Here is a 27,637-nt window from a genome sequence, read left to right on the forward strand (position 1 = left end):
TGATAGAAAAGAGAAAAATGGCAGTTAAATGAAATATATGGTTTTGAACTAAATCTTTTTGCAGTAAAGGACACTTTTGGGATGAGTAGGGAAATGTGAATGTTGTCTGGGGATTAGATGCTAGCAAATGTATCAATATTAATTTCCTGATTTTGATTATTGTATTTCAGTTATGGAGGAGAATATACTTGTTTGTAGGAAAGGCAGACTAAAGTATTTGTTGGTGATGGGGCATCACTGTAGGTAACTTATTTTCAAATATCCAGGAAAAAAGTTTCCTTGCAACTTATCTGTAAGTTTGAGATTGTTTAAAAATATAAACATATTTTATGAAATACTTGATTAAAATTTAAAATACAAGGGTGGCGATGGAATGTTGGATTCTCAGCAACCACAGGGCACTGATGGCTCATGGTGTTACCGCCTTTGGTGGTGGTGGTGGTGGTGGTGGTGGTGGTGGTAGTGGTATTATCCTTTAGCCAGCTGCATTAGGCATGACTTATTTTTACAAGATTTCCAATTGACATCAATTTGTATGAAATTTCTGCTATAAAGCAATGACATTGATTTTTTTTTTAATTTTATTGGGGAAGGGGAACAGGACTTTATTGGGGAACAGTGTGTACTTCCAGGCCTTTTCTTTTTCCAAGTCAAGTTGTTGTCCTTTCAGTCTTAGTTGTGGAGGGCGCAGCTCAGCTCCAGGTCCAGTTGCCGTTTTCTAGTTGCAGGGGGCACAGTTCCAACCTTGCAGGAGTCGAACCGGCAACTTTGTGGTTGAGAGGATGCATTCCAACCAACTGAGCCATCCAGGAGCTCAGCGGCAGCTCAGCTCAAGGTGCCGTGTTCAATCTTAGATGCAGGGAGCGGAGCCCACCATCCCTTGCGGGACTCGAGGGATTGAACTGGCAACCTTGTGGTTGAGAGCCCACTGGCTCATGTGGGAATTGAACCAGCAGCCTTCGGAGTTAGGAGCATGGAGCTCTAACCGCCTGAGTCACCAGGCCGGCCCAATGACATTGATTTTGAGAAAGAAAAGGTAATTACTATTTAATACAATAGACAAATAGTTGAAGACATATAAAGAGGAATGCTTCTTTAGTGATAGTTGATAGTGCATTTATTAGCAGGCATCATTCATCGGTAGCCAGTGGAAGGAATCAGACTATTTTGGGAACATGCTGCTAAAAGCCCGTCAGCTCATCTTCCTTGCTTTTGTCAGTCTGGTAACCGGTAAGTGTCAAAGATTGTCTTTGTTGAGGAAGAGGTTTGAATATTTTCATGTGAATATAAGTGTTGTGACCCACTCGGACCTGAAAGATAAAAAAAAGAAAAAGGAGATTCATTCACATGGATCTACGACAAGTGCAAGATCTACAGACATCTGAAGACATCACTGAAATAAGCTTTTCTGGAATGGCATTCCTAGACCAGCATTCTTAGACCCTTGGTTTTCATAAATCTACCACCTTATTTTATGGGAGAAAGGGCAGGCTAAAAACATGGCAAGAGGCATAGGTCCCAGGTTTATTTTACTTTGTATTTTACTATTACCTGGGCACAAATGAAAGTCCAGAGTTGCATATCAATTTCAAAGATACATAGAGCAAGAAAACAAATGACAGCCTTTTTGGTTATTCTGATTCCGAAATTGGGACAACTTTCTTTGCCACATGGTTTAAGAAGGGAGAAGGAACTCAGACTTGCCCTAGAAAATTTGAGATTTGTGGTTCTCATATCTATATCACAACCATCTTTATAAATGCCCACTGCAAGGACTGAGCAGGGCCTAGGGGATGGCCCTTGTAAAGTAAGGGGATCTTGCTGGGAAGTCATTGGTATGAAGATTGAAATGGTAGTTTGGGCATGAATCCGGGACCTAGAAAAATCATGGTAAGAATTTCCACTTTTGTCCTGGGTTGAGACAATAAAACTTTTGTTTTAGAATAATTTTTATTGTGCTCTGATGGCCCTGTCTAACCTAATTTTAACAAATGCCATTTAGCAAATATTTACTATGACTTAGACACTATGATGAGCATTTTATATATGTGATTATACTTACTTCTTCTTATGGGCCTGAAGAAAGGTGGAACAATGATGATTATACAGATGCAGAAGCAGATTAAAAGAGATTAAGTAATTTTTCCATAAATCTCTCAGCTAATAAGTGACAGCAAAAATTCAAATCCAGACTCCAACATCTGTGTTCCTTTCATTCTATGATGTTACCTTTTAAAAACATTTGTTCTATGCTTGGAACAGTGCACCGGCATTTGCATACATTATTAGATGCAGCACAGCCAACAGTTAAGCCTCAGACTACCTGGGTTCAAATCCTGGCTCTGCTTTTATAGTTGTGTGACCTTTCTTAGTTCACCTTCCTGGGCTCAATTGTCTCATGAGTAACACAAGGGAAATGAGCATACTTATGACACAGATTTGTTAAGATTGAATGAAATAATGCACACCCAGCTTTTAACAACAGTGTCTGGTACATTGTAAGTGCTCAGGAAATTCCTAGTTAATTTTCCACACAATACTCTGTAAAGTAGGTTATTATCTGCATTGTGCAGATAAGGGAATGAGGAGCTGCAATCACACAGGTTTTGACGAGTAGAATAAGTTGAGCAGGGGTTCAAACCCAGGACTGTCTGACACCAAAGCTTGCAATCCTTCCTTTTCACTACCTGCCTCTTGATAGGTACTTGAGAAAGAACAGAGAAGGTCACATCATCAGCAAGACCTTAAATGCAGAGAGCGGCTCAGAGCAAAAGAATTAACAGCTAGAATGACTAAGTACTGAGGGAGCTGGGGTCAGCGGCTATGACCCAGTAGGGGAAATTTGATACCAGAAGGAAGGAGAAGGAGGGAAGGAGATAGGGAGGGGGAGGAAAGGGAAGGGAAAAGAAAGAAAGGGAAGGGAAGGGAAGAGAGGAGACTGGTTAAGACCAGGCAGGTGATCTCAAGGGAAGAAATTTTCAAGATCGTTTTCTCATGAGCTTTTAAAGAAATACATGAGCTAATTAATATGTGAAAGTTATGCACTTGGATTAATCATAAATTACTAAAATAATGATCCCAATTTTGATGGAATGTTTCTTACCTTTGAACAAAATCATTTTTTAATTGGAAAACGTTCTTTTCCAGCTATGAAGATATAAGACTGAGAAAGGAGGAGACAATGCCATGCTTGCTAAGCACAAGGCAGGCTCATGTGCACCACCCCAGAGCCCGGCAGATTCTTGGAACACAAATTTGGTAGAACTGGGCTAATCCATTTACATAACCCAGTATTGTAATTTTCTCATGCCGCGCTGGTTAGCACCACTTATGTTTTTGCTAAAAAAATTTTATACCTTAAGTAGTTAATTGTTTGTTAAAGAGAAATAACATGGACGGTACCCTGGTCAAATAATTTAGTAACGATTAAGTAAATACATTTGAATGTCTGTTGTTTTTATTTATTAAATCAGAATTATCATTTTCTCAATACAAAAGGATGAAACTGGCTCCCAACTATCTAAGGTTGACTTGTTGAATTGGTTCCTTCTCAATAACTACACAAGTTTTTTTTTTTTCAGTTAGAACTGGATCAGTACATCATTTAATTTTTTGATATAGGTATAACGTTAATTTAAAAGATATTTTAATGTTCCACTGCTTTAAACTATACCTATAGTGCCACAAATTGAATCTACTTATTTGACTTGCAAAAATTATTTAAGTTCTATTCATCAAAATGCTTATTTAAAGGGCACAAGTGGTTTAAGTTATTTTCCCAGCTAATGATTGAAGTCACTCCTTAAATCCATTTAATTTAGTCATGTAGAATCACAAAGCCTCAAGTCAGCATCTGGTCCAGCCTGGGCCTTTTAGACTTCTACTTCACATATGAGGTGACCACAGCCACAACCTAAATATGAGCTGAAATTTTTTGAAATCATTCTCTATATAACTTCTGGAAATTAAGTTAAGAATCAATACAAGAAGGCTTTCTAAATTAACAGGAATAAGACAATATAAATATACCACCATCTGCTAGATGTGGGAGTCTACCACTTGGGAAGTATACTTGGTAGGCAACTTGATTTAGGACAAGGAGAAGGAACAAATTATATGACAGAGGTGACAGGGAACATCACAAAAGTGGGAAATACAATGTCTTTTAATGCCAAAGTGGATGTTGAACTCTAACCTTAATGTAGTAATTTATTCCAGCAACCACTTGAGTTTTGTATTCTACAGCTTCAAATTCTTCGTAACTCTCGTTTGTTTGTTCTTCAAGCTGTGGTTTAACCTTGAGAGAAAAGAAGAAACAAATTATCAAGGCTACATTGGACTCCATTTATGTGATTTACAAATCTGGGAACCTCACGTTCCTAAAAGTCCTCAAAGATGATAATGAGATCTATGAGCTATTTTCATTATGTCAAAGAAAGGAAAACACCTATCTTTAATAAGATTTCATGAGCTAACTACTGGTAAAATGTCAAATTCTTTTGCTTTAGGCTGAATTTACATCAGCTCAGTGTGGTAATATGGTAATATGGCAACATGGTAATGTTTTGACTGGTAAAGCGCTAATAGTTACATATGTCTTTGATTAATATAATAGGAGAGCAATAATTACTACTTCATTACAAAGTTTTTATTTTGAAATACGCGTAATTTCAGACTCAAAATGGCAAAACTAGTATCGTATACCTCAAGATCCTTGATCACTTCTGCAAGTCCTGCCATGTAAGGGAACATATTTATAGGATTCAGGGATTAGGATGAGGACATCTTTGAGGGTCATCATTCTGCCTCCCACAGAGGGATATAAGCTTAGATGCTAGCATTCCTGAACCAAGGATGAAAAGGGAGTGAGTGAGTCAAATTCAATATGTAAACTTACTGAATCCACCAGTTTTCAGTGTAGGCCCTTCATTCCTGCCCTCAACTGGGCCTGATATGCTAGTATCCACTATGGTCTCTCTGATGCAATTTCTGCTACGAGTTAAAACTCCAGTCTCTGCCCAGGGGTGGGGACAGGTAATACAGCTTGTCTTCCAGGGTCGACAATAGTGAGAGAGAAGGATCTGGGGGCAGGTCCTTGACGACTCCTCATACAGATCTCCCATCAACCCTCCTGGTTTTAGCCCCATGCCTCACTCTCATCTTCATAAGTTTCTGGTGTTACTAGTGCTTGTGGCATTTTGGAGCTCTGCCGCAAAAATCCGCTTGCTTCTGGCTCAGACATTCCCCTCTGTGGCTTACACTGTCTACATGGCTCATTTTCCAGTGTTCATCTGTTTTCCATCTTCCAAAGTTTTGTCGATATCTCTGAGGTGGTGTTTGCCTATCTCCTGGTGTTTTTATATTTGTGGGTTTGTGCCCTTCCCACCCCTAATCTTCTATCATTTAGCGGGAAAAGGAAATAAATGTGTGTTTCATATGCCTTATTTATTGGGAAGTTACCTCCCTGCCCTTCACTGCAACATTTTATGGGCATATGCATGTACAGCTTCCGTCAGGCCTCTCGTGCATCTAGGCTGCTCTCGAGCCCATCCAATCCTTCCCACAATCCTTCCCACATTCAAATGTTTTGAATCCTTTTCTATTGATGCCTCAGTTTGGGTACCAGAACTGTTTTCAGAGACAGAAATTTGTAGACTAGGTATCCTCAGATCACTTTTGAGGGGCAAACACTTCATGGGCCACCACCCATTTCTCCTGTAACCTTCAGAATAGATGGGAAGAATTTGACTGCTTTCTTGAGATGGGAAATGAAGCTCCAGGTAGAGAAAGTAAGAAGACAAATAGAAAAAACCAGGAATGAGAAGAGGTAGGGTGCCAGAGAGACAGAGGACAAAAGTAGAAAAGGGTGAAGAAAGAAGTCAAGTAAGGAAAGGGGTTACTGTGTCCTCTTGCTGCCCCTCCGTCTCCTAACCCTTTTCAGCCAACACTGGGCACCAGTCAAGTTAGGAGCTGAGTTGGAAAAGGTTAATCCCTACACTAAACCCCAAATTATCTATTTAAACCTCATTTTACAAATGAGGAACCTGAGGCTGTGAGAACAAGACTGCTTAAGGCTGAAAAATTACTAATTATAGTTATTTAAAGTTTTAAATCCCTTGCTTGATAACTTAATTATCTGACTTATCCGTTGCAATTACTACCTGTTTTCCTTCTGGTTTCCAGTCTTTTGGTCATGTTTTTACCATATATCAGAAGTTTTTATTTCTATCTGTCCTAGAAATAGATCTAAATCTGTCAACTTTCCATTGTATCTATGCAGTCTACAAGTCCAGAATTCCCTGAGAGAGTTGATTTCAAATGTCCTGGTTTGTTTCTGTCAATGCACTGGCACCTGTCAGACTGTGTGCTCTGATTTCAGGATCACTGTACAATCGTCCCTTGGAATCCACAGGTGATTGATTCCAGGAACCTCTGCAGATAGCAAAATCTGAAGATGCTCAACTCCCTTATATAAAATGGCATAGTACGTATTTACATATAACCTATATCGGCATATAAACGACAGCAGGTACGCCTACACATACTTCATTCATGTAGATTTGGCATAGGGCTTGGTGCATGGCAAATTCAAATTTTGCTTTTTGGAACTTTCTGGGATTATTTTTTCCCTCGGAATATTTCTAGCTGCAGTTGTTTGAATCCACGGATGTGAAACCTGTGGATATGGAGGGTTTACTGTATTTATAACCTGTAGTCTTGTTCTCCTTTTCCAGTAAAACAGATTTGTATTGTTCTAATGTTAGATGCTATAATTTAAGCTGAGGAGCAGGAAAAGGGGTGGAGTAAAAAGGAGCTTGGTCAGTGAAACCTTAAGTTTCAGAAGGCAGCTTGGTGCTGCAAGACTTCCTGCCCTCCTCTACCCAGAGCACTAAGAGGGTAAAGTCCAGCTGGAAGTGGCAGTCAGGAGCCTGGTGGTAAACAGACAGACCTTGAGCTGAACACAGCTGCTGTTCAGGTTTCTGAGTCTGCCATGCGTGCATGGTGGTAGATGAGGCGCTGGAAGAAACAGTATAGTTTGATTGCTTGGGCCCCAGCCCGGGGAAGGATGCCACCAGGTAAAACACATTTACCCAGAGCTGCCCAGGTATTCGTTATTGCTGCAGTGCTTGACTCCTGGGGAGTTGTTAGCTCTCTGGGATCTTAGGATTTGAGTCACGGTGCATCCAACACCCAGGTATTTCAGGCATTTCTCCTATCTGTAATCATTCTGCAGAAACATTTGGGCTATGCATAATTTAGGAAAGAACAGATAAAAGGTAATCGTGGCAACATAGGCCATATTTTGGGAAGTTTTACAGAATAAAGAAAGAGAGTTTGCGTAGCAGCATGGAAGCACAGTAGGGCTGTTGAGAAGTGACTTGTGGACATTTGTCATCTATGTTTTGAGGCAGGGGGAAGTATGGGGCAAGGCACCGCATGTGCAAGAAGCGATGGCACCTGGCATAAGAGGAAGGCTGGCTTCTGAAAGGAGGACAAAGTGCTAGACATGAAGGAGGAATAAGATCAGCGGGGAAAAGTAAACCAGGTGTTCTTACAGGATGACTGCAGTCTGCTAAGAGAGAAGAGACCCCAGGTGGAGGGGCCATGGGGATGGAGATTAAGAAACTGAGGAGGGAGAGGGTCCAGCTCCAGCTCTGTGCGGTTTCTGGGAAAGGACCAACAGGACATGACTGAGAGGCTGTTCTGGCAGCCCCACGGTCCTGGTGCGGTTGTTTGCTGGCATGAATTCTTAGATTTACAATGGGTGAGTGTTCTGTGGTTTTGATCTTCCTCGAGCAGTTTTCTGAACCTGGGGCAGAAGCTGAGGAGGAAATGGCAACAGTGGGAGTGACCTCTAATTGAGCATTGTTATGCCACAAGTCCATGGCGTCAGGGAAATCTGGGGTGCTGGAGTGTATGGAATCACCCATCCCAAGTCCAGGCTGGGTGAGTGATTGAACAGGCCTATGTGTGTTCTGATGGAGATGGGAGGGTGAGTGCCTGAAGGATTCCGGTGTGGTTGAATGGCTGGTTCTCCAGGTGTGGGGCAGTGGGAGAGGTGACTGGTGAGGAAGCTATAGTCAGAGAGTAGAATGCCAATCTGTGGGTGAGTGAGAGCCATGCCACGCTAAGGCCTGGGGTGTGTCCTTAATGGTATGCAGACTGGGTGTTTGTGTGGTGTCCTGGCAGACAAAGATCATGATCTCTATGTACGACAGGGACGGTATTCAGTAATTGGGTTTGACTTAGGTGTGTGTGTGTGTATTTTATGTGTATGCACCTGTGCATGTGTAATAATAGCCCTTACTTCTAAAAATAATTATTGGAATAACATTTCTTTCCTGTATATAAACATAGTCAGAATTCTCATCCAATGTCTTTTTTACATTTGACATAAGATAATGGATCAGCAATAATGGTCCAGAAGCTTTTGCTGGTAGGGCCACTCATTTGGTCCTTAATTATGTGTATTATGGCTTTTCATGTACGGGGGCATGTATGGCTTTTTATTTCCTTGTGTGTATCTCTTACTTCCAATCTATTTTGTCAGTTTCCATAATGGCAGAGACTATCTTTATATCCCTTCCCTCCCTATAGCAATTTACATGGTACTGTTTACACAATCAATGTTTTCTGAATGAAGAGATTCATGACAAGTTGTCTCCCCAAATAGGAAAGAGGATAGAAGAGAGGTATAGCAAAGACGCTCAACTAATATAGAGAATCTTGGAAGAGGAGGTTTCTTTCAGGTGTACTCTGGCCCCAAGTACCGTTAGTATCCCTTAGTACATGATTCCACATTACCATCCAGTCTCTGTTAGTTTTAGGACAGGGAAACTCTTTTCTTCTCTCTTCAAAATGTTCAAGTCATTTCAAATGCAAGCTCTTTGTTTGATCTTCTCTTTCTGACCTCGTCCAACATTCCTCTTTCATTTTGATGTCAAATTCCTACAGCTATAATTTTTTTTTGATGCTTTCTCCTCTCTATGTGATAACCTCTCCCTCCCCTCCCTGCCTAATGGGGTTCTTCCTTCCGTTGGCATTCCACTAAGAAGCTCTCTGATAAGGACAAGGAAAGCTAAACTTCAGCTCCTCCAAAAATACCTGTATTTTAGCAAGTGATTTTTCAAGTAGAAATACATTGAAAAATCAAAGGACTGAAACTGTAAGGTAAATGACAGGTTATGGTGGTCTTTCCTGGGACTCTCAAATCATACTAGGTATGTTATTACCAACACCTACCCATGTGCCTGGCCCTGCCTGGGGACCTAAATCTGTAATCTTGGAGAAGGTGTTGATTAAATTTCCATACCTAAAAGTGGTTATAGTAATACCTGCCTCTTGGGGTTGTTTGTGGGGGAATAAATGATATAATTGATTTGAAAGTGCTTCCTAGATTGACTACTCCTCTATCTTCCAACACTTAACTGAGAATTGTTCCCTAAGGCTGTCTCCTGTGAGAGAGGGAAGGTAAATGATAATTAGGAGTTTAACACTGGAGAAGCTGAACACAATAATTATTCACCTGAAAATAAGGAGGTTTGATAAGCAATCTCTGAAATCCTTCCTGGTCCAAGCCCTATGATTATGAAAAAGTACTTAATTGGAGATGGTTTTATATGTTCCAGATATCTTGACTTCCCTACATGGGCAGTATACTCCTTGAAGGCAGGGACCACATCTTACAGTCTTTATGTATCTTCTATAACGTTTAATACATTGCGGGACACCTAAGAGATATTCAGGAAAGGATTCATTGATATTCATTTCTCAGGTTGGAGCCTGAGGTAAGCAGCAAAAAACACACATTCACATTAATTTATAATACAATATGTGGCTCACAGATGGGTGGTATTACAAACACAAGGCCTTTTGGTAACTTCTTAGTATTAAAAAAAATTATTGCTCACCAAGATAGGCTTTTAAAAAAAATCATCAAAAATTTCTATACTTGTATATATCAAATCTGTTATTTCCCATCCCCCTTACAGCTCTGGTCCCTGGAGAGTCTCAGGAGTATTTTCTAGGATCAGGGATGATTTCAGGCAAAAATGTGAAATAAGGAATTGTGATGCCTCCCCAAGGCATATTTCTTTCTTGTTTTCAAGTCATTTCTATGCAAATGATCTCATTTAGTCCTTACAGTTCTGAGGTATTATCTTGGTTGCTCGAATGAAATTGAGAATTTGTTTTGCAGCACTCTGAGTTTAGAAAGCCCATCGCTACAGTCCTCTTAGGATATCACATTTCTCTGGTTCTGAAGGTCAGTGAGGTCATGGACAAGCAGCATGGGCCTCACCTGAGAACAGGTTAGAAATGCAGAGTATCAGGCCCACCCCAGCCCTACTGAGTCAGAATCAGCACTTTAACAGGCGTGATTCACGTGCACATTCAAGTTTAAGAACACTGACCCTATACAGGGCTTCAAAGGAAGGTATGAATAGGTCAGTATTATCTTCCACAAGACTAAACCACAAAAAACAAACAAATGAAAAACTCCAAGGTATTTCTTTTTTAAAAGGACTCTTGGAAGGGAAATATTTAGCCCCAAAGAATGAGTGGTAGAATTCCAGACATCTGATCTCTTAGAGAGCTTTCCAGCGCCCGAACGTGAAGCATCTCATCTCTTCCACTCCCACAAGAAGCTGATCTTGGGGGCAAACAGTGTCATAGAATGAAGTTTCAGCAAGAAATAGCAAGAAGGATTGATACAAGAAACTAGAGAATGATACAAACCTATGATAGTAATTTATATGTATTTTCTTTTCATAAAACATGCAATATAATATATTTTTATTATATAGGTGATAGCTAATCAAACAACACATTAAAATGTATCAACTTGCTAAAAACATTGAGTTATTTCCACCATAATCAATTTTGGAATCGTCATAGACTATTCCACTTCTCTTTTATACTAGTTTAATCATCTTCTACATACTGAAAGACTGAAACATTGTCTATTTAGTCAAATTTGTAGGAAGTTGTAAGGGCACTGGCTTTGCAATGTTGTTCTTCATTCAACCCATTTAAAAAATTTCCCTGCACTGCATTTGAAGTCTAGCTCATCAAATTGTTAACCTCAGACTTTAATTACATGTTGGTTCTACTTGGTGAGATTAGAAGTTTCATCAGAAACTGAATTAGTAATCCTAAAATCACACATTGTAAAAGCTTTGGAGATGATCCAATAAAAATCCTTCTTTTACCAATGGGGAAACTAAAGCACAGAGGAGGGATGGGACTTGGCTCAAGTTCACGCTCACAGTTGGGGTTATTAGAGTTTTCATCTCAAAAGACTAAGTTGTAAGAAAGTCTGAACAATACTACACATTTCCCAGTGTTCTGGCTTTCATGTTCACCCACACACTTAGCATAGGACCAACCCAGGAACTCAAATTTTGGATCAAACCTTTTCGTGGGGTGCATTAGCTCACCTCATTAGCAATATCCTGGATTTCTGGAGTGGCAGGTTTGGCTTCAGTTAAACCTCCAGGCATCATTTTGGCAAATTGCTCCTTTGCTGGGCAGGATACTGGAACTGAAGTGATCAGGTTAGCGTGGAGACTCTGGTTTTAAAGAGGGTGTTGCTCACAAGCTCCGCCTACAGAAAGAAGGTTTTATGTTTCACACAGGGCAAAAAGGCACAGGGATAGATGAGTATGCTCTGAGGTAAGTCTTCCTGCTTCCTCAACAGAATAGCTAACAGGAATTTGGAGGAATGAGCGGCTGGAAATGAACAACTGGGTCTGCACTAGGCGTCAAACAGGAGCAAGCATCAAACTTCCCTTCATTCCTTTTGACAATGGTTCCATCCTGTTGCATCTGAAGTGTGAAATCTAAAGCCACAGCCAGTTTCCCAATGTTTTAAAACCTCTCAGACAAAATTTTATTTTTTAAAAGGAGTATTTATTAATAATGTCAAGGCTGATTGTTTAGAATTTACTTGACTTTATAAAGAATGTAAAAGGATCTATCTGGAGAATTGTGCTGGGTATTTGTGTTTTTTGTTTATATTTCTAGAACTGTTTAAAGTACAGGAAAATACACAGAATAAAATAACAAACACCTGTATTTCTATCACCTAGAATTAAAACTTTTAACATATTTGCTTTTTATCTTTTTTTTTTGGTAGTTGTTTTTAAGAAATAAAATACTACAGGCCGCCCCCAAACCCCACCCCCGACTTGGTCCCCCACAGAGGGAAACTGCATTGTGAGTTTCATGTCCTTCTAACCCATTTTTATACTTCTATTTAGTGTGTTTTTAAAAATCTACCTAAATCGTATGCTAAACATATATTCTATATTATACTTTTTTTCTACTTAACATGCTTTTAAGTCATTCCATGTTGATATACAAATAGATTGATCTAATTCATTTCCATTAATTGTTACTCTCTGATAGATCTGTTTATCTTTCTATTTATCTATTTCTCTCATCTATTCTCGCTGACTGCTATATGCTTTTCTATATTTTACATACTTATTCCACTATTGATGAAAACTTTTGTTGTTTCTAGTTTTCACCCTTATAAACAGTGTTGCATTTTTCTCCCTTTTGTACATATGAGGGCTTCTGCAGGCAGCTTATCTAGGAGCAAAATTTCTGTTCTGTGTGAATATTTATTTCTGTTATTTTATCCAATTTTTGGAATATGTAACATACATATAATAAAAATGTTCAAAAGGAACAAAAGACTTTACAATATAAGGAATTCTTCACCTACTCCATTCTTCAGCCACCCTTCTACTCTCCAGAGATAACTACCATCGCCAGTTTCTTGTATCCTTCAGAGATATTCTTTACACATACAAATATATAAATAATTAACTACACACACACACACACACACACACACACACACACACACACACGCATATATACTTTTCTTTTATAAATGGCACAAATGGTACCCTACTATACAAACTATCATATACTTTGCTTTACCCCTAACAATGTATTTTGGAGCTTATTCTATATTAGTACTTAGCAAGGTGCTCCATTCTTTGTAATATTTGGCAGCTGCTTGACAATTCTTGGAGATAGGCAGGTGTCTTGCTGGGTAATCTAAGGGGTGCTATGCAGATGGCTGTCCATGGAAGGCCTTTGCCCATGAACTGAGAAGAATAGCAACTATAGATGACACGGTGCTCACCCAAGTTGTCACAATTTGTCTTAAGACTTTGGCTCAGCTCTGGCCATGGATAATCCTTGACATCTTCCCGTGAATTTCTTTTTTCTTTTGTTTTTTAATGTTTTATCATGGTGAACTATTTTTTTAAAAAATTTACTGGGGTGACAATTGTTAGTAAAGTTACATAGATTTCAGGTGTACAATTCTGTATTACATCATCTATAAATCCCATTGTGTGTTCACCACCCAGAGTCTCCTGTGAATTTCTTAAGTCAGGTCTTCTCCTAGCCAGCCCATTTCTCTGTTCCCCAGCTAGTCCCCGTCATCCTTACCTAATCTCCCTGGTGGTCAGGCGTAGGGTGAGGAGCAGTTCTTCTATTCTCTTTCTAAAGTCTCTGCCCTGTTACTCTCAGGTATTCTGTCTTGATGCTCAGTCATTTCTTTTAAAAGCAAAAAAATGCCACAAAGCAAATATTGCTTTTGTCTTTGCATTCCTACTATAATATTCTAGTTCTTCTCAAGGTAGGGTAGATGCCTCTGACTCACAAGAAGAGTCACACACAAGAAGTGCAGAAAAGAAAAGCACAACAACTGATATCTCTGTGTGAATTGGTTAATTAATAAACACACAATTAATTAAACACACATTTATTTTTAAGTACCTTTAAGATTGCTCTATTGACTTTCGTTGGGGTATTTTTTGGTATTAGTTATTCAGGTTTTTTTCATGGAACTCAACATTCTTATATGTTTTGTATTTCTTGTCTGTGAGCTCATCTTCCACAGGAATGATCTTCTATGGGAAATTTCCCTCTTGGGGGTCTGGGTTATAAGCTTTCTTTTGGGGTAGGTGTCTTTACTGGACCCTATGGGGTACTCAGGTCCCAAACAAGGTCTTATTTTACTGTTGGCTTAGGGCCCTGGAATCATGAAGATGCTGAGAATTTGAGCTGATCTCCTGCTTTTAGCACAGGCTTGGGGCTCTGGACTTCTCTAGCTACATGTGCTTCCACCCGCGGCTGGGACTAATGTATGGCGAGACTCACTATATACCCTATAGGAATTTACCTAAAAGAAGTGAAAACATAGGTCCACACAAAGACTTGTGTGCAAATATTCATAGCTGTATAATTCATAATAGCCTAAAACTGAAAATGAACCAAATGTCCACCAACTGATGAATAGATTGAAAACATTATATATAATACTCAACATAATGTTGAGTACTACTCAACAATAAAAAAGAACAAAGTGGTAATACATTCAATAGCATCACAACTTTGACTCAAAAACAAGTCTAAGTAAAAAGGCATCAAGTAAAAAAGGTCAAACATAAAAGACTATGTACTACAGTATTCCATTTATATGAAACCCTAGAAGAGACATAATTATAGTGATAAAAAACAGAGCAGAGATTGCCTGGGGCTGTGGGTGGGTGGGTGAAAGGATCAACTGCAAAGGGGCACAAGGAAATGTTTTAGGGCTATGGAACATTTAGTTCTATATCTAGATTATGATAGTGGTTACACGACCACCATGAATTTAAGTATAGAATTACCAAACTTCATCAAATTGTACACATAAAATGAGTGGACTTTACTATATATGTTATACCCCCAAAAAGCTGGGATAAAAAAGCATCATCTTTTAAATACCTTCTTTATGTCCCTTGGTCTTGCTTTTATACTGCTTTCTCTGATGTTTTTCATTAGAGTCTTAACTACCACTGTATTAACATATTGCCTTAAAGGAGGTTGCAAAGCCCCCACTTGAAGTGTGTGCCCAAAGGGAGGACAAAGTTTCTCCTCCTGGTCATCCTCAGGGTGAGGGAAAAGTAGGAGGTAAGGTTCATTGAAAATGAATGGGTCATGGAAAGCAGGTGAAATATTTTATACTTTACTTGTCGGGTAACAGAGGTCACTAACATTTTTGAACTGTACAGAAACCACTTGTGCTTTAGGAAGATAAAACTAGAAGCAATGTGTAGGTTGAATTGGAGGGACAGATCCTGGAGACAGAAAGATTGATTAGAAGTTACCACAATGGAATAACGAAAAGTGAATCCTTATCCAGTGTTATGTCAGATGGACTAGAGAGGCATGGGATGGGTAACTTATAAAAATAGTATTAGGAGGTAGGGAAGGACAAGATAAAAGGAGCCAGGTGGATGATGGAGCTTTTGTTTGGTTGTCCAGAAAAATAATTGTACTATTAATAGAACTTGGGAATATAGGAGGAAGAGCATGTTTAAGCAAATTGTCAATATTGAAAATATAAAGATATAACTGGGAAAAGAAAACCACCTCTTTTCTTTCCAGGCAAATCCTGGGGCAAATGAATATCTTAGCAAAACAATTTAATCAAGGCTTTACGAATGTAATGTGAAAATCAGAAATAATGAGCCTTGCTAGTCCAGTGGCCTTAGTTACAGAAATTTACCTTTCAATCATATTTCATAAAAAGTCTTATGAAATAAAAAATGCTATACTCAGTAAAGATGAGGAAGGAGAGGAGGTACCAGTGATCGTTGGGGCACACAGCAGAAAACAATGTTGGGTAGATGAAGGTCTTGCTTGAGTCAATGCCATCATAGTATGTTATCAATAATTAAAATTTTTGTCTTGTTACTAAGAAGCACAAGAATCTCTCCCATGAGAGTCAGATGTCACCTACCATAAAATATAATTTTTTTCAAATATGGTCTAAAACAGAACCTTTTTGTATGATATAATTCATCTGTTTCTGAGAAGAAATTAGATTTCCTGGTAAAATACTTAAGCAATTTTTGATGAACTTTAATGGAATTAAGACTTGTTATGGAAACCTACTTATTTTCTCATAAAATAACTAGTTGCTTTACTATAAAAAGCCTGGTTAACTTGAACTTTTAAAATTTCTTACACTGGCTATGGATGTGGTAAATTATTACTGTTCCAATAAAATGTTTAAAATTATAAAATATGTTAAACTCAATTGAATTATAATAACTGCAATCTTAAAATGATTTGCTGTTATAAATTTCTTCCTGATACACCATAAGGATCTAGTTATTCCTTTTACACTCTGTGGGTAAAAGTTTTAAACGCCTCTCTGACAAACTTTCCATATCAGCTTTTGTTTCTCAGTAGTTTGTCATACAAGGAAGCGAATCAATAAGTGGGGTAAGCTACAAGGCAGCCTTTTTCCTGAGATTGGCAGGGAGAAGAGAGGTGAATGAGAACAATAAAATATTAAAAAATAAAAATCGACGGTGCAGCAATGTGAATGTACTGAATACCACTGAACTGTACACCTAAAATGAATAAAATTATACATTTTATGCATGTGTGTCTGTTTTTATTGTGATACAATAAAAACATAAAACTAAAAAATCATGGAGGACCACGGTGGGGAAAGGCAGGAGGTTAGGCTAGCACAGTTTGTAGTCAGGAGGCTGCTGGAGTGATTTAGGTCTGAGGTCATCAACATCTGGCTTTGGCTGTGAATAATTTTCTGTGTTTTGTCATAGCTGTAGTATAGACGTCACCCTGCATTGCAAATGAGTCCTCCTCCTTAAGTCTCCTGCCTTCCAGGAAGACACTGCCACCCATCCAGCTGCTCAGGGCAGAAGCTGACTTCCTTATCTCCATACCCAATCCATCCGAAAATTCTACACAGAAAAATTCTTGCACAAAAATACTATGTGCTGTTTGTTCCCCACAAAATAATCAGAGTGGTCTTTTGTAAACACAGATTAGATGGTGTCACTCCCTTGGATAAATTCCTTTAATATCCTCCTGCTGGATTAAGGAAAAAACACACAAAAAATCTAAACCCCTCACCATGGACCAGTAGGCCTTGCATAACTCAGTCTTTGCCTAACTCTCTAACCTCACTCCATGACACTTTCCCCCTTAACGCTCTCTGGATGCCCTGGTCTCATTTGGTTCCCAGAACATGCCAAGTTTCTCCCCACCTCTGCCTCTGGGCCCTTGATGTTCTTGAGTTTGGAATGCTCTTTCCCAGGTTCTTCACTGAGTCCTTTCCATCACATCTCAGCAGAAATGTTATGTTATAACAGAGAACGTCTCTTCCACCGCCCACCCCTCTGGTCTCTCTTATGTCATCTTCTTTGTTAATAGCACTGTTCACAATCTGTGCTACTTTTGGTTATTTTTGTACTTTTGCACTCTTTGTTGTCTGGAATAACTGCTGCATTCCCAGAGCTCAGAGCCTAGTACAATGCTTGGCAGATAGGAGGCATTCAATAAGTACCTATTAAAGAAATAAATAATTGCTCATTTACTTGTCTTTCTCTTCCATTAGACCATAAGTACTGTGTGGAGGCAGGATCCCTGGCTTTTTCCTTGTTGCCATCCTGGTGCCTAACAGAATGCCCAGCACACAGTAAATGCTCAATAAATATTTCTTGAATAAATGCTTCCACTCAAGCTCTCCATCTGGATTGGACTGTGGGTCTGTCCAACATATCTTTTATCTAATATGGAAAGTGGAAACTGTACGTGTTTGGGGGCCCCCTCAAGAGAGGATGGCAATGGAGCAAAGAGGCAGAGAAATGAGGCACTGGCTCTTCACCCCTGCTTTACCTGGAGCAATGCTTATTTGTCTTGTGAACTATAGTTCTATATGAAAATTAATTAGGAAGTCTGCAACCCTCAATTTTTTTTTTTTCCACAAACCACTGATTCCAACTAAGCCCTTCTTTTTATACACAAGGGTACTGAAGCCAAGAGAACAAAGTGTCCTGCTCAAGGTCACCTACCAGTCAGTGACAGAGCTCGCGGGAGTCCCGGTCAACTGATTCCTGTTCCGCGCTCTCTTGACTGGACCTCTTCATCTCCCATGGTACTCTCTGGCCTATCTTGTGGGTGATCGACCTTAGGATGTGGGCTGAGAGAAAGGTCTGGTTTTGTGTGTGCACTGTGACGGCAGAAGGGTGATTGTCCTCCTGAAATGATTTTTGGGGCACAGAGAGACTCCCATTGCACTCAAATAACCCTTTTGTCGCTCAACCAGCATTAGAGGTTGGGCACTTCCTGAGACAGAGCTCTGAGCTGCTGCAGTGCCCAGCCAAGTCACATAAGCTTGGCGGGATGATCCAATGTACACACGAGCCAAGGTGAGCACATCAGGTTGTAACAGGTCAGTAAATGTGGTTACTATCACCCTATAGATAGGCTCTTGCTGAGAAATTCTGAGGTAGGGGGATGATCAAAGGTCTGCTTGCTTTAACTCACTCGTGGGACCAATGTATATATATTCAGAAACAGGTTATTCTCGACTGATGACGAAATTTGCTTATAAATCATTGGTACAGAACTTGGCATTTCCCTCAGAAATGTTATTGCGTGTATCAATAGTTCATTTCTTTCCATTATTGAGTAGTATTTTATTGAATGGATATACCACTGATGGTCTTTTCACCTGTTTATGGATACCCGTTTCCAGTTTTTGGCTATTAAAATAAAGCTGTTATAAACTGTCATGAACAAGTCTTTGTATGGTTTTATTTCTTGGGTGAATACCTAGGAGTGGAGAGGCTGGAACCTAGGACAGGTGCAAGTTTACCTTTTTCAAACTGTTTTTTCAAAGTGGTTTAACATTCCCACCAGCATGTGAGGGTTCAAGTTTCTCTACATCTTCATCAATACTTAATATAGTTATTCTTTTTAATTTGAATTCTACTAATAAGTATGTAGTGGTATTTCAATGCTGTTTAATTTGCATTTCCCTAATACTTAGTTTAGCACCTTATTATGTGCTTCTTTCCCATCCATGTATCTTCTTTGATGACAGGGCTATTAAAATATTTTTGCCCATTTTTTTTGGGGGGGGTTATTTGTTTTCTTACTAGTGAATTTTGAGAGTTCTTTGTGTATTCTGGATACAAGTCTTTTACCAGATGTGTGATTTTCAAATATTTTATCTCAGTCTATAACTAGTCTTTTCATTTTCTTAACAATGTCATTGGAAGGGCAGACATTTTTAATTTTAATAAAGTTCAGTTGATCAATTTGTGTTTTTTTTTCATTGTTCATACTATTGGTGTCATATCTAAGAAATCTTTGCCTAACTCAAACTCACAAAGGTTTTTCCTCTGTTTTCTTGTTTTATAGTTTTAGTTTTTAAAATGTGTTAATAATAATAGAAATGGACAAGAAGGTTTCCTTTCACTCAACCATTTCTTTTTTAGGTTTCCCTCTTCTAATTTTCCACTCAGATTCTAAGTTGTTAAGACAAAACGACCAGTGGGTGCTTCTTACACGTAAATGATAAAGTTTCTCATACTTTTCAGAAGACTACAAAGCACAGGCTTTCCCTGTTATCATTAGGCTGGACAAGGGCCCTGTGTGGAACTGCACAGCCAGCCTCTGGGGAGGGGTTGGCAGAAGCTGGAATGGAGGGAGCCCATAGCATCTACCACTAAAATCAAAGCAGGGCCAGGCCTGGGGCTGTGATGGTGAGAGGAAGAGCAGGGAGGAAGGTGAGGAGACCTCAGTCATAGGGAAGGGGAGTTCACTTGCCAGCAGCCCCTTTCCAGTGGGTGTCTGTATGTTAGCAATGCACATGAGCTATGGAGGCAGTTGTTGGGTGGCTGCCTGTGACCATTGCTGACCCAGAAGCATCAAGTGTTGTCAACACTCATGCAACTAGAATCTCTGCTCTAGCTACTCTCTACTCCAATTCTTTATACACATGGCTGATGGCCTCTTTTTAAAACTCCATTTTTGTCACAGTTTTTTCTTCCCCAAGAGCTTAGTGCAGTGGTTTTCAAATTGCCCTCAAGGGATTCTAAAGGTTTCTCAGAGCTCTGTCAGGGCCTGGAGGTGAAGGGTAAGAGGAAATGGGGGCAGAGGAAATAGCAGTTAGCTGCCCCTAGAGGCTTTGCCTCTGCTCTTTACTTCGACCAGAGTGGCTTGGCTACACACCAAGGAGACAGGAGGAGAAGGGAATTCTGCATTTCCCAGAATTCCTTTTAGAAGGAGTGCTCTATTCTTACAAAAGAATTTCCTTGTCAAGCCCCCTTAGGGAGAAAGCTGAGACCCTGTGGCCTGGGTGCTGGCTGCTTTATGGCTTGAGAAAAGTAGTTATTGCTCTGCTTTCAGAGGGAGGAAATTAGCCAGCAATGTGGCATGAGGGCCTGCCTGTGCTCCATGCTGAAACCTCAAACCCTCAGGAAGTTGACTAAACTTGCAAAATGCTTGGCATGAGTGGATTTTTTTTTTTTTTTTTTTAAGAGGATCTCCCTGCTTGACGCCTGAATTGCTATGGAGGAAAACAGAGTGAACAGAAGGGAATCAAGAGGGTGAACCTTTAGGGCTCAGCCAAACTCTTGGACGGGCCTGGGGTTTCTGGTCTCCATCCTGGAGGTTGCAGTAATCTTACCTAGGTCTCTTTAGCTGGGGAATTCCTAGTTCCCATCTGGGTTACACATGTATTAGGGTTCCAGGTGGGAATTTCCCCCCTTTTTAAAAATGAAGCATAATTTGTGTGGCAAATGCATACATTTAAGTGCACAGCTTAATATGTGCCTAGACACCTATATAATAAGTTATAGAATATTTCCATCATCCCAGAAAGTTCCCTCTTGCCCCTTCTCAGTGGCTACAATGTGCTCAACCTGCTTTCAAATTTGATATAAGTGAAATCATACTGTTAATGTTCTTTTGTGTTTGTCTTCTTTTGTTCAGCATAATATTTTTGAGATTCATCCATGTTACGTTTATCAATAGTTTTTTATTGCTGAGTAGTATTGCATTCTATGAATATTGACACATTTGTTTATTTAGTCTCTTGCTGATGGGCATTTGGCTTGTTTCTGGTTTTTGGATATTTTGAGTAAATCTGCTATGAACAAGTCATTTCTCTTGGGTATATACTTAGGAGTGGAAATTCTGGGATAAAGGGAAGGTGTATTAGAAAGTAGTATCAGTGTGGTTATACCATTTTAAACTCCATAAACAATTCATGAGAGGTCTAGTTGTTCTATCCACTGCAACACTTGATTTTGTCATTTAAATTTTAGCCATTCTTGTGGGTATATAATGTAGCTATCTTACTGTGTTGTTAATTTGCATTTTCCTGATGAGTGATAATTATTGGCACCTTTGCACGTACTTATTGGTCATTTGGATATTTTCTTTCATGAACTGCCTACTTAAGTCTTGCTTATCCCTCCCTCTTACCCCCACTTTTTTTTCTGTATTGAGAAAGGTCTTTGGGAGAGGAAGATAGATGAGGTTAAATGGGATAAAATATACAGTGAAGGAAGGAGAACTGACTCTGGGTGGTGAACACACAATGTGATATATAGATGATGTAGTACAGAATGGTACACCTGAAACCTATGTAACTTTACTAATATTGTCACTCCAATAAACTTTATTTAAAAAGAAAAAAACAAAAATTCTTTATATATTCTGGATGTGAGTTTTTTGTCAGATCTGTCCATCTATTTATCTATCATCTATCTACTGTGTTTTCCCAAAAATAAGGCCTAGCCGGACAATCAGTTCTAATGCATCTTTTGGAGCAAAAATTAATATAAGACCCAGTACAAAATTACATTATATTTTATTATATTAAGACCCGGTATTATATTACATTATATTATATTGTATTATATTATATTATACCTGGTCTTATATAAGATGCGGTCTTATACTATAGTAAAATAAGACCAGGTCTTATATTAATTTTTGCTCCAAAAGATGTTAGGTCGTCTTTTGACCTAACCTTTCCAGCTAGGTCTTATTTTCAGGGAAATAAGGTATCTATCTATCTATCTATCTATCTATCTATCTATCTATCTATCTATCTGTCATCTACTTATCTATTGTATTTTCACCCAGTCTGTAGCTTGTTTGTTGACTTTCACAATGAGTGTTCTTTTGATGAGCAGTAGTTTTTAATTTTGATGAAGTCCATTTTTCTTTCATGGTTATTGCCTATGACATGTTCTAAAACCTTCAAATTCAAGAATATATCTTCCTATATTTTCTTTTAGATGCTTTATGGTTTAGCTCTTACACTTAAATGTATGATTCTTCTTGAATTTATTTCTGTATGGTGGGTCTGCTATGAGGGAGGGAAGACAAGTTTTTTTTTTCTTTACAGACGACTAGTTGCTCTAATACTACTACTTACTGGAAAAAACCCCCACAAAACCCTTGCTTTCACCATTGAATATAATCGATGCCATTATTGAAAATAAATTGACTATAGAAGTGTGGGTTTATACATTTATTATTGTTAAGTGTCTTTTTCCCTTCGGGTCCTGATAAGCTCAGAGAAAGGGGAAAAAGCAGTAAATTTCAGGTATCTTGCCAAGGAAGTCTAGATCCAAAGAGTAATGCATGTGGAAGGAAATGGTATGTGGTTGTTACGTTTGTTCTTCCCTGTCCCTAAGAACAATATTCCTATTGTGTATATAGTTCCTGGTAAGGGCATTGAATGCCAGGCTTATAACCAGCTTATGTGCATTTAGGGAATGTTGTAACCAAAACTGTGAGGCTCTCAGATTTCCATCCTTCGCCGATCCCCTTGGATGTTACTGTACTCACCAACTTGCCCTATCTCATCTATTAAAATTTACTCTTAGGAAAGAATCTGCAAATCTGTCACCAAAATATATAAATGACTAACAAAAACCTTCCATGGATATTGACATTTTGGCTGGAGTAAACACTTTGAGATAAAGGAATATAATGGTGAAATATTACGCATGAGACGTACAAATATATTTTGAGAAATAGGGTATTTATAGTATCCATTAATCATATCCATTAGGTGATCACTTCCTCCTTTTATAGGTAAAGCTGGTGTTTCCTTGATTCAAGAACTTGTTCTGACTTTGTTAAAAAGCAGGAATCTTTTCTATCTCCATCTGTCTCCAGGGACCCTCCTCTATCCACCTGTATCCATTCCAACAGTTTAAAGTTGGCAGAAGTTGCTCACAAGGGAGGAGGTAAATCTTGGGAAAATCAGGGTTTCCTTGGGAAAATCAATGTCGAATTCAAAAATTCTAGAGAAGAGTTGAAAAACTCAACAAAAATGTATCAAATTGTCCCCAGGTGTTTATATTTTCTTAAATTTTCTCTAGATTATAAACTCTATTTAAATATACAATTTAGTGATTGGTGAGTATCTGCATTAAATCTCCTTTAATGATGTTTTTCAGCTTTATTGAGGTATAATCGGAGACTAAAATTGTAAGATATTTAAAGTATACATTGATTTGATATATGTGTACATTGTGAAAGGATTCTATCACTGAGTTAGCACATTAACACATTCATCCCCTCACATATTTACCTTTCTTTTGGGCAGGGTGAAAACACTTTAGTTCTATTCTCTTAGAGAATTTCAGTTAAACAATACAGAATTATCAACTGTAGTCACATGTTTTTCATTAGATTCTCAGACCTATTTGTTGTGTAACTGAAAGTTTATACCCTTTCACTAATCTTTCCATGTTCTCCACCCCCACCCCCTCAGCCTCTGGTGACCAGCATTTGACTCCTGTTTCTATGAGTTTAACTATTTTTTGTTTGTTTGTTTTTTAACATTCCACATATAAGTGATACAACACAGTATTTGTTTATCTCTGTCTGACTTATTTTATTTAGCATAATGCCCCTTAGGTTTGTCCATGTTGTTACAAATGGCACAGTTTCCTTCTTTTTTAAGGCTGAATAATACTCCATTGTGTGTGTGGATATTCCTTATCCACTCATCTGTTATGGACGCTTAGGTTGTTTCCATACCTTGGTTGTGGTGAACAATGCTGCAATAAACATGGGAGTATTGATGTCTCTTTAAGATAGTGATTTTGTTTTCTTTGGATATGTACCCAGAAGTGGGATTGCAAAATCATGGTAGCTCTATTTTTAATTTCTTGAGGAACCGTCATACTGTTTTCCACAGTGGTTGTAGCAGTTTACATTCCCACCAGCAGTGCACAAGCGTTCCCTTTGCTTTACATACTCACCCGTATTTGTTATTTCTTGTCTTTTATTTTTAGCTTTATTGAGATATTGTTGACATACAGTATTGTGTAAGTTTAAGGTGTACAATGTGATAATTTTATATATTTACATATTGCAAAATGATTACCATAATAAAGTTAGTTATCACAACCATCATCTCACAGTTACCATTTTTAAAAAGATTTTTATTAAAATATAGCTAACATACAATATTATATTAGTTTCAGGTGTACATCACAGTTATTCGACAGTACCTACCTAGCACTATACAGAATTATTACCACATTATTGATTATATGCCCTGTGCTAAAGAAGTGATCACCATGATAAGTCCAGCAGCCATCTGACACTGTACCACGCTATCACAATATTATTGAACTTCCCCCCCTTTTTAAATTTTCAATTAGAGTTGACATTCAATATTATTTTATATTAGTTTCAAGTGTACAGCATAGTGGTTAGATGTTTATATAATTTAGGAAGTGACCCCCCTAACTAGTACCACCTGGCACTATGTATAGTTATTGCCACATTATTGATTATATTCCCTGTACTTTACATCCCATGACTATTTTGTAACTACCAGTTTGTATTTCTTAATCCCTTTGCCTTTTTCACTCCACCCCCAACCCCCTCCCATCTGTCACCCCGATAGATCTATCACCCATCTGACGCCATACATAGTTGTTACAATATTGTTGGCTATATTCCTTATACTGTACCCTACATCCCCTACATCACCATGACTACCGCATAACAACCAATTTGTACTTCACCTACCCCAACCCCCTCCCATCTGGCAACCATGAAAATGTTTTCTGTGTCTATGAGTTTGTTTGTTTCATTTGTTTGTTTATTTTGTTCTTTAGATTCCACTTATAAGTGAAATCATATGACATTTGTCTTTCACTGTCTGGCTTATTACACTCAGCACAGTACTCCATGCTGTCAGAGATGGCAAGATTTCCTTCTTTTTTATGGCTGAATAATATTCCATTGTGTATATGTACCACCTCTTCTTTATCCGTTCAGGGACACACACCCAGGTTGTCTTCATATCTTTTTTTTTTTTTTTTTTTTTTGGTGATGAGAACTTTTAAAATACACTCTTTTAACAACTTTCAAGTATATAATATAGTATTGTTAACTATAATCACCATGCTGAACATTATGTCCTCGGAACTTATTCATCTTATAACTGGAAGTTTGTACCCTTTGACCATCTTCACATATTTCCCCTGGTAATGACCAATTTACTCTCTGTTTCTATGAGTTTTGGTACTTATTTATTTATTAGATTCTACTTGTAAGTGAGACCATAGAGTATTTTTCTCTATCTGACTTATTTTACTTAGCATAATGCCCTCAAATTTCATCTATGTTGTTGCAAATGGCAGGATTTCCTTATTTTCTATGGCTAAATAACATTCATTTATATATATATATATATATATATATATATATATATATATATCCATTCATCTGTAGATGGACATTTAGTTTGTTTCCATCTCTGGGCTATTATAAATAATGCTGTAACAAACATGAGGGTGCAGCGATAGTTTTTGAGATAGTCGTTTTATTTACTTTGGAGATATACTCAGAAGTGGAATTGCTGGATAATATGGTAGTTCTATTTTTACTTTTTTGAGGAACCTTCATACTGTTTTCCATAGTTGCTGCACCAGTTTACACAATATTGCACAAGGGTTCCCTTTTCTCTACATCCTTTTCAACACTTGTTATTTCTTGTCTTTTTTTATAAGAACTAATCTAACAGGTGTGAGGTGATATCTCATTGTGGTTTCGATTTTCATTTTCCTGTTAATTAGTGATGTTGAGCACCTTTTCATTTACTATGGTTTCGGGTCTTACGTTCAAGTCTTAATTCATGGTGAACTGATTTTTATGTAAAGTGTAAGACAGGAATTCAGTTTCATTCTTTTGCATGTGGATATCAGTTTTCCCAATACCATTTACTGAAGAGACTATCCTTTCCTCATTGTATATTCTTGGCTCATTTATTAATTGGCCATGAGTGCTTGGGTTTGTTTCTGGGCTCTCTATTCTGTTCCATTGATTTATGTCTTTTTTATGCCAATATGCTGTTTTGATAACTATAGCTTTGTAATACAGTTTGAAATCAGGAGGTGTGATGCCTTCAGCTTTGCTCTTATTCTCAAGATTGTTTTGTCTATTCATGGTTCTTTGTGGTTCCATACAAATTTTAGGATTGTTTTTGTTCTATTTCTGTGAAAAATGCCATTGGAATTTTGATAGAGATTGCAGTGAATCTATAGATTGCTTTGGGTAGTAAGGGCATTTAAACAATATCCATCCAATCCAGGAGCATGGAATATTTTTCCATCTATATATGCCTGCTTTAATTTCTTTTATCAATGTCTTATTGTTTTCAGTGTACAGATTGTTTACGTGGTTAAATTTATTCCTAAGTATTTTATTCTTTTTGATGCAGTTGTGAATGGGATTGTTTTCTTAATTTCTCTTTCTGATAGTTCATTGTTAGTGTATAGAAACAGAACTGATTTAGTATTCTGCAACTTTGTATTCTGCAACTTTACTGAATTTGTTTTTTAGTTCTAACAGTTTTTTTGGTGGTCTTCAGGGTTTTCTATATATAACATCACATAATCTGCAAACAGAGACAATTTTACTTTTTCCTTTTGGATTTGGATGTCTTTTGTTTGTTGCCTAATTTTTCTAGCTAGCACTTTCAGTACTATGTTGAATAAAAGTGACAAGAGTGGGCACCCTTGTCTTGTTCCTGATCTTAGAAGAAATGCTTTCAGCTTTTCACCTTGAATATGACATGTAATGATTATCCATAATGAGCTCATAGTTATTTTTTAAAAATAGAATGTACGTTTGAATTTACATCTCTTATTGGGCTTATGGCATTTTAGCCACTTGGGGTTTCCTGGACATCCCTGGTCATGGAAAATTCCTGAAACTGCAAGAAAAACTTCTTTTTATTACAAAAGGTAACAAAAAAGTTAGCCAAGACAGGCAAAGAATAAAATAATTCTGGCCACAGAAGTCTCTGGCTTTCCATTGGATGTGGTTTCTGGTAATGGGCAGAGAGTGAGGCCCCAAAGAGACCCCTAAATGTGGGTTATGAGCCTCCATGAGTTAGAAGTTAGTACCTAATAGTGGGTTAAGGACAGAGATGCATTAGGGGGAGCGAAGGCTGAGATTGGGATGTAAGGTGGCTGTTTAATCCATATCTGCCTCTCTGGTCCTCAACTTGGCTAATTTCGGTGAGGCTTATACAGATGTGCTGAGACTGAAGGTGGGATTAAAGTAGCTAAAACCAATAAATCTGGGTGTCACGCCTGCTCCAGGATACCTTTCTTGGTGCCAGGACACTAAGGATGAGGGTAGAAGCATAGTTCGGAGAGTTATAGAAACAATAATGTTGTCAAACATCCTTCAAGAAAAAATCTTTCAGCAACCTGCAGTTTTTCTCACTTCAAAAGTGAGCGTAGCAGTG

At 38.2% G+C, this 27,637-nt stretch overlaps 1 protein-coding gene and 1 long non-coding RNA gene across 4 annotated transcripts in view; one reads left to right on the forward strand and one right to left on the reverse strand.

Moving 5' to 3' along the window:
- Positions 1-455: 455 nt before the first annotated feature.
- On the reverse strand, positions 456-18,039 carry CSTA (cystatin A). Its single transcript, XM_019714034.3, has 4 exons — positions 17,901-18,039; positions 11,439-11,605; positions 4,196-4,297; positions 456-1,310 (listed from the first exon to the last, which is right to left on the reverse strand). The coding sequence occupies exons 2-4, from the start codon at positions 11,502-11,504 to the stop codon at positions 1,182-1,184; spliced, it is 297 nt and encodes a 98-aa protein (XP_019569593.1). The 5' UTR covers positions 11,505-11,605; positions 17,901-18,039; the 3' UTR covers positions 456-1,181.
- Positions 5,745-27,637, forward strand: part of LOC109435883 (uncharacterized) — a 67,010-nt gene continuing 45,117 nt past the window's right edge. For all 3 annotated transcript variants that reach the window (XR_016019551.1, XR_012495950.2, XR_016019550.1), the window contains exon 1: positions 5,745-7,076. This is a non-coding gene — a long non-coding RNA (uncharacterized LOC109435883). The remainder of the gene's footprint in view (positions 7,077-27,637) is intronic.

Source organism: Rhinolophus sinicus, chromosome 17 (genome assembly GCF_057876585.1).
Source record: "Rhinolophus sinicus isolate RSI-liver-muscle chromosome 17, RSI-T2T, whole genome shotgun sequence".
NCBI lineage: Eukaryota > Metazoa > Chordata > Mammalia > Chiroptera > Rhinolophidae > Rhinolophus > Rhinolophus sinicus.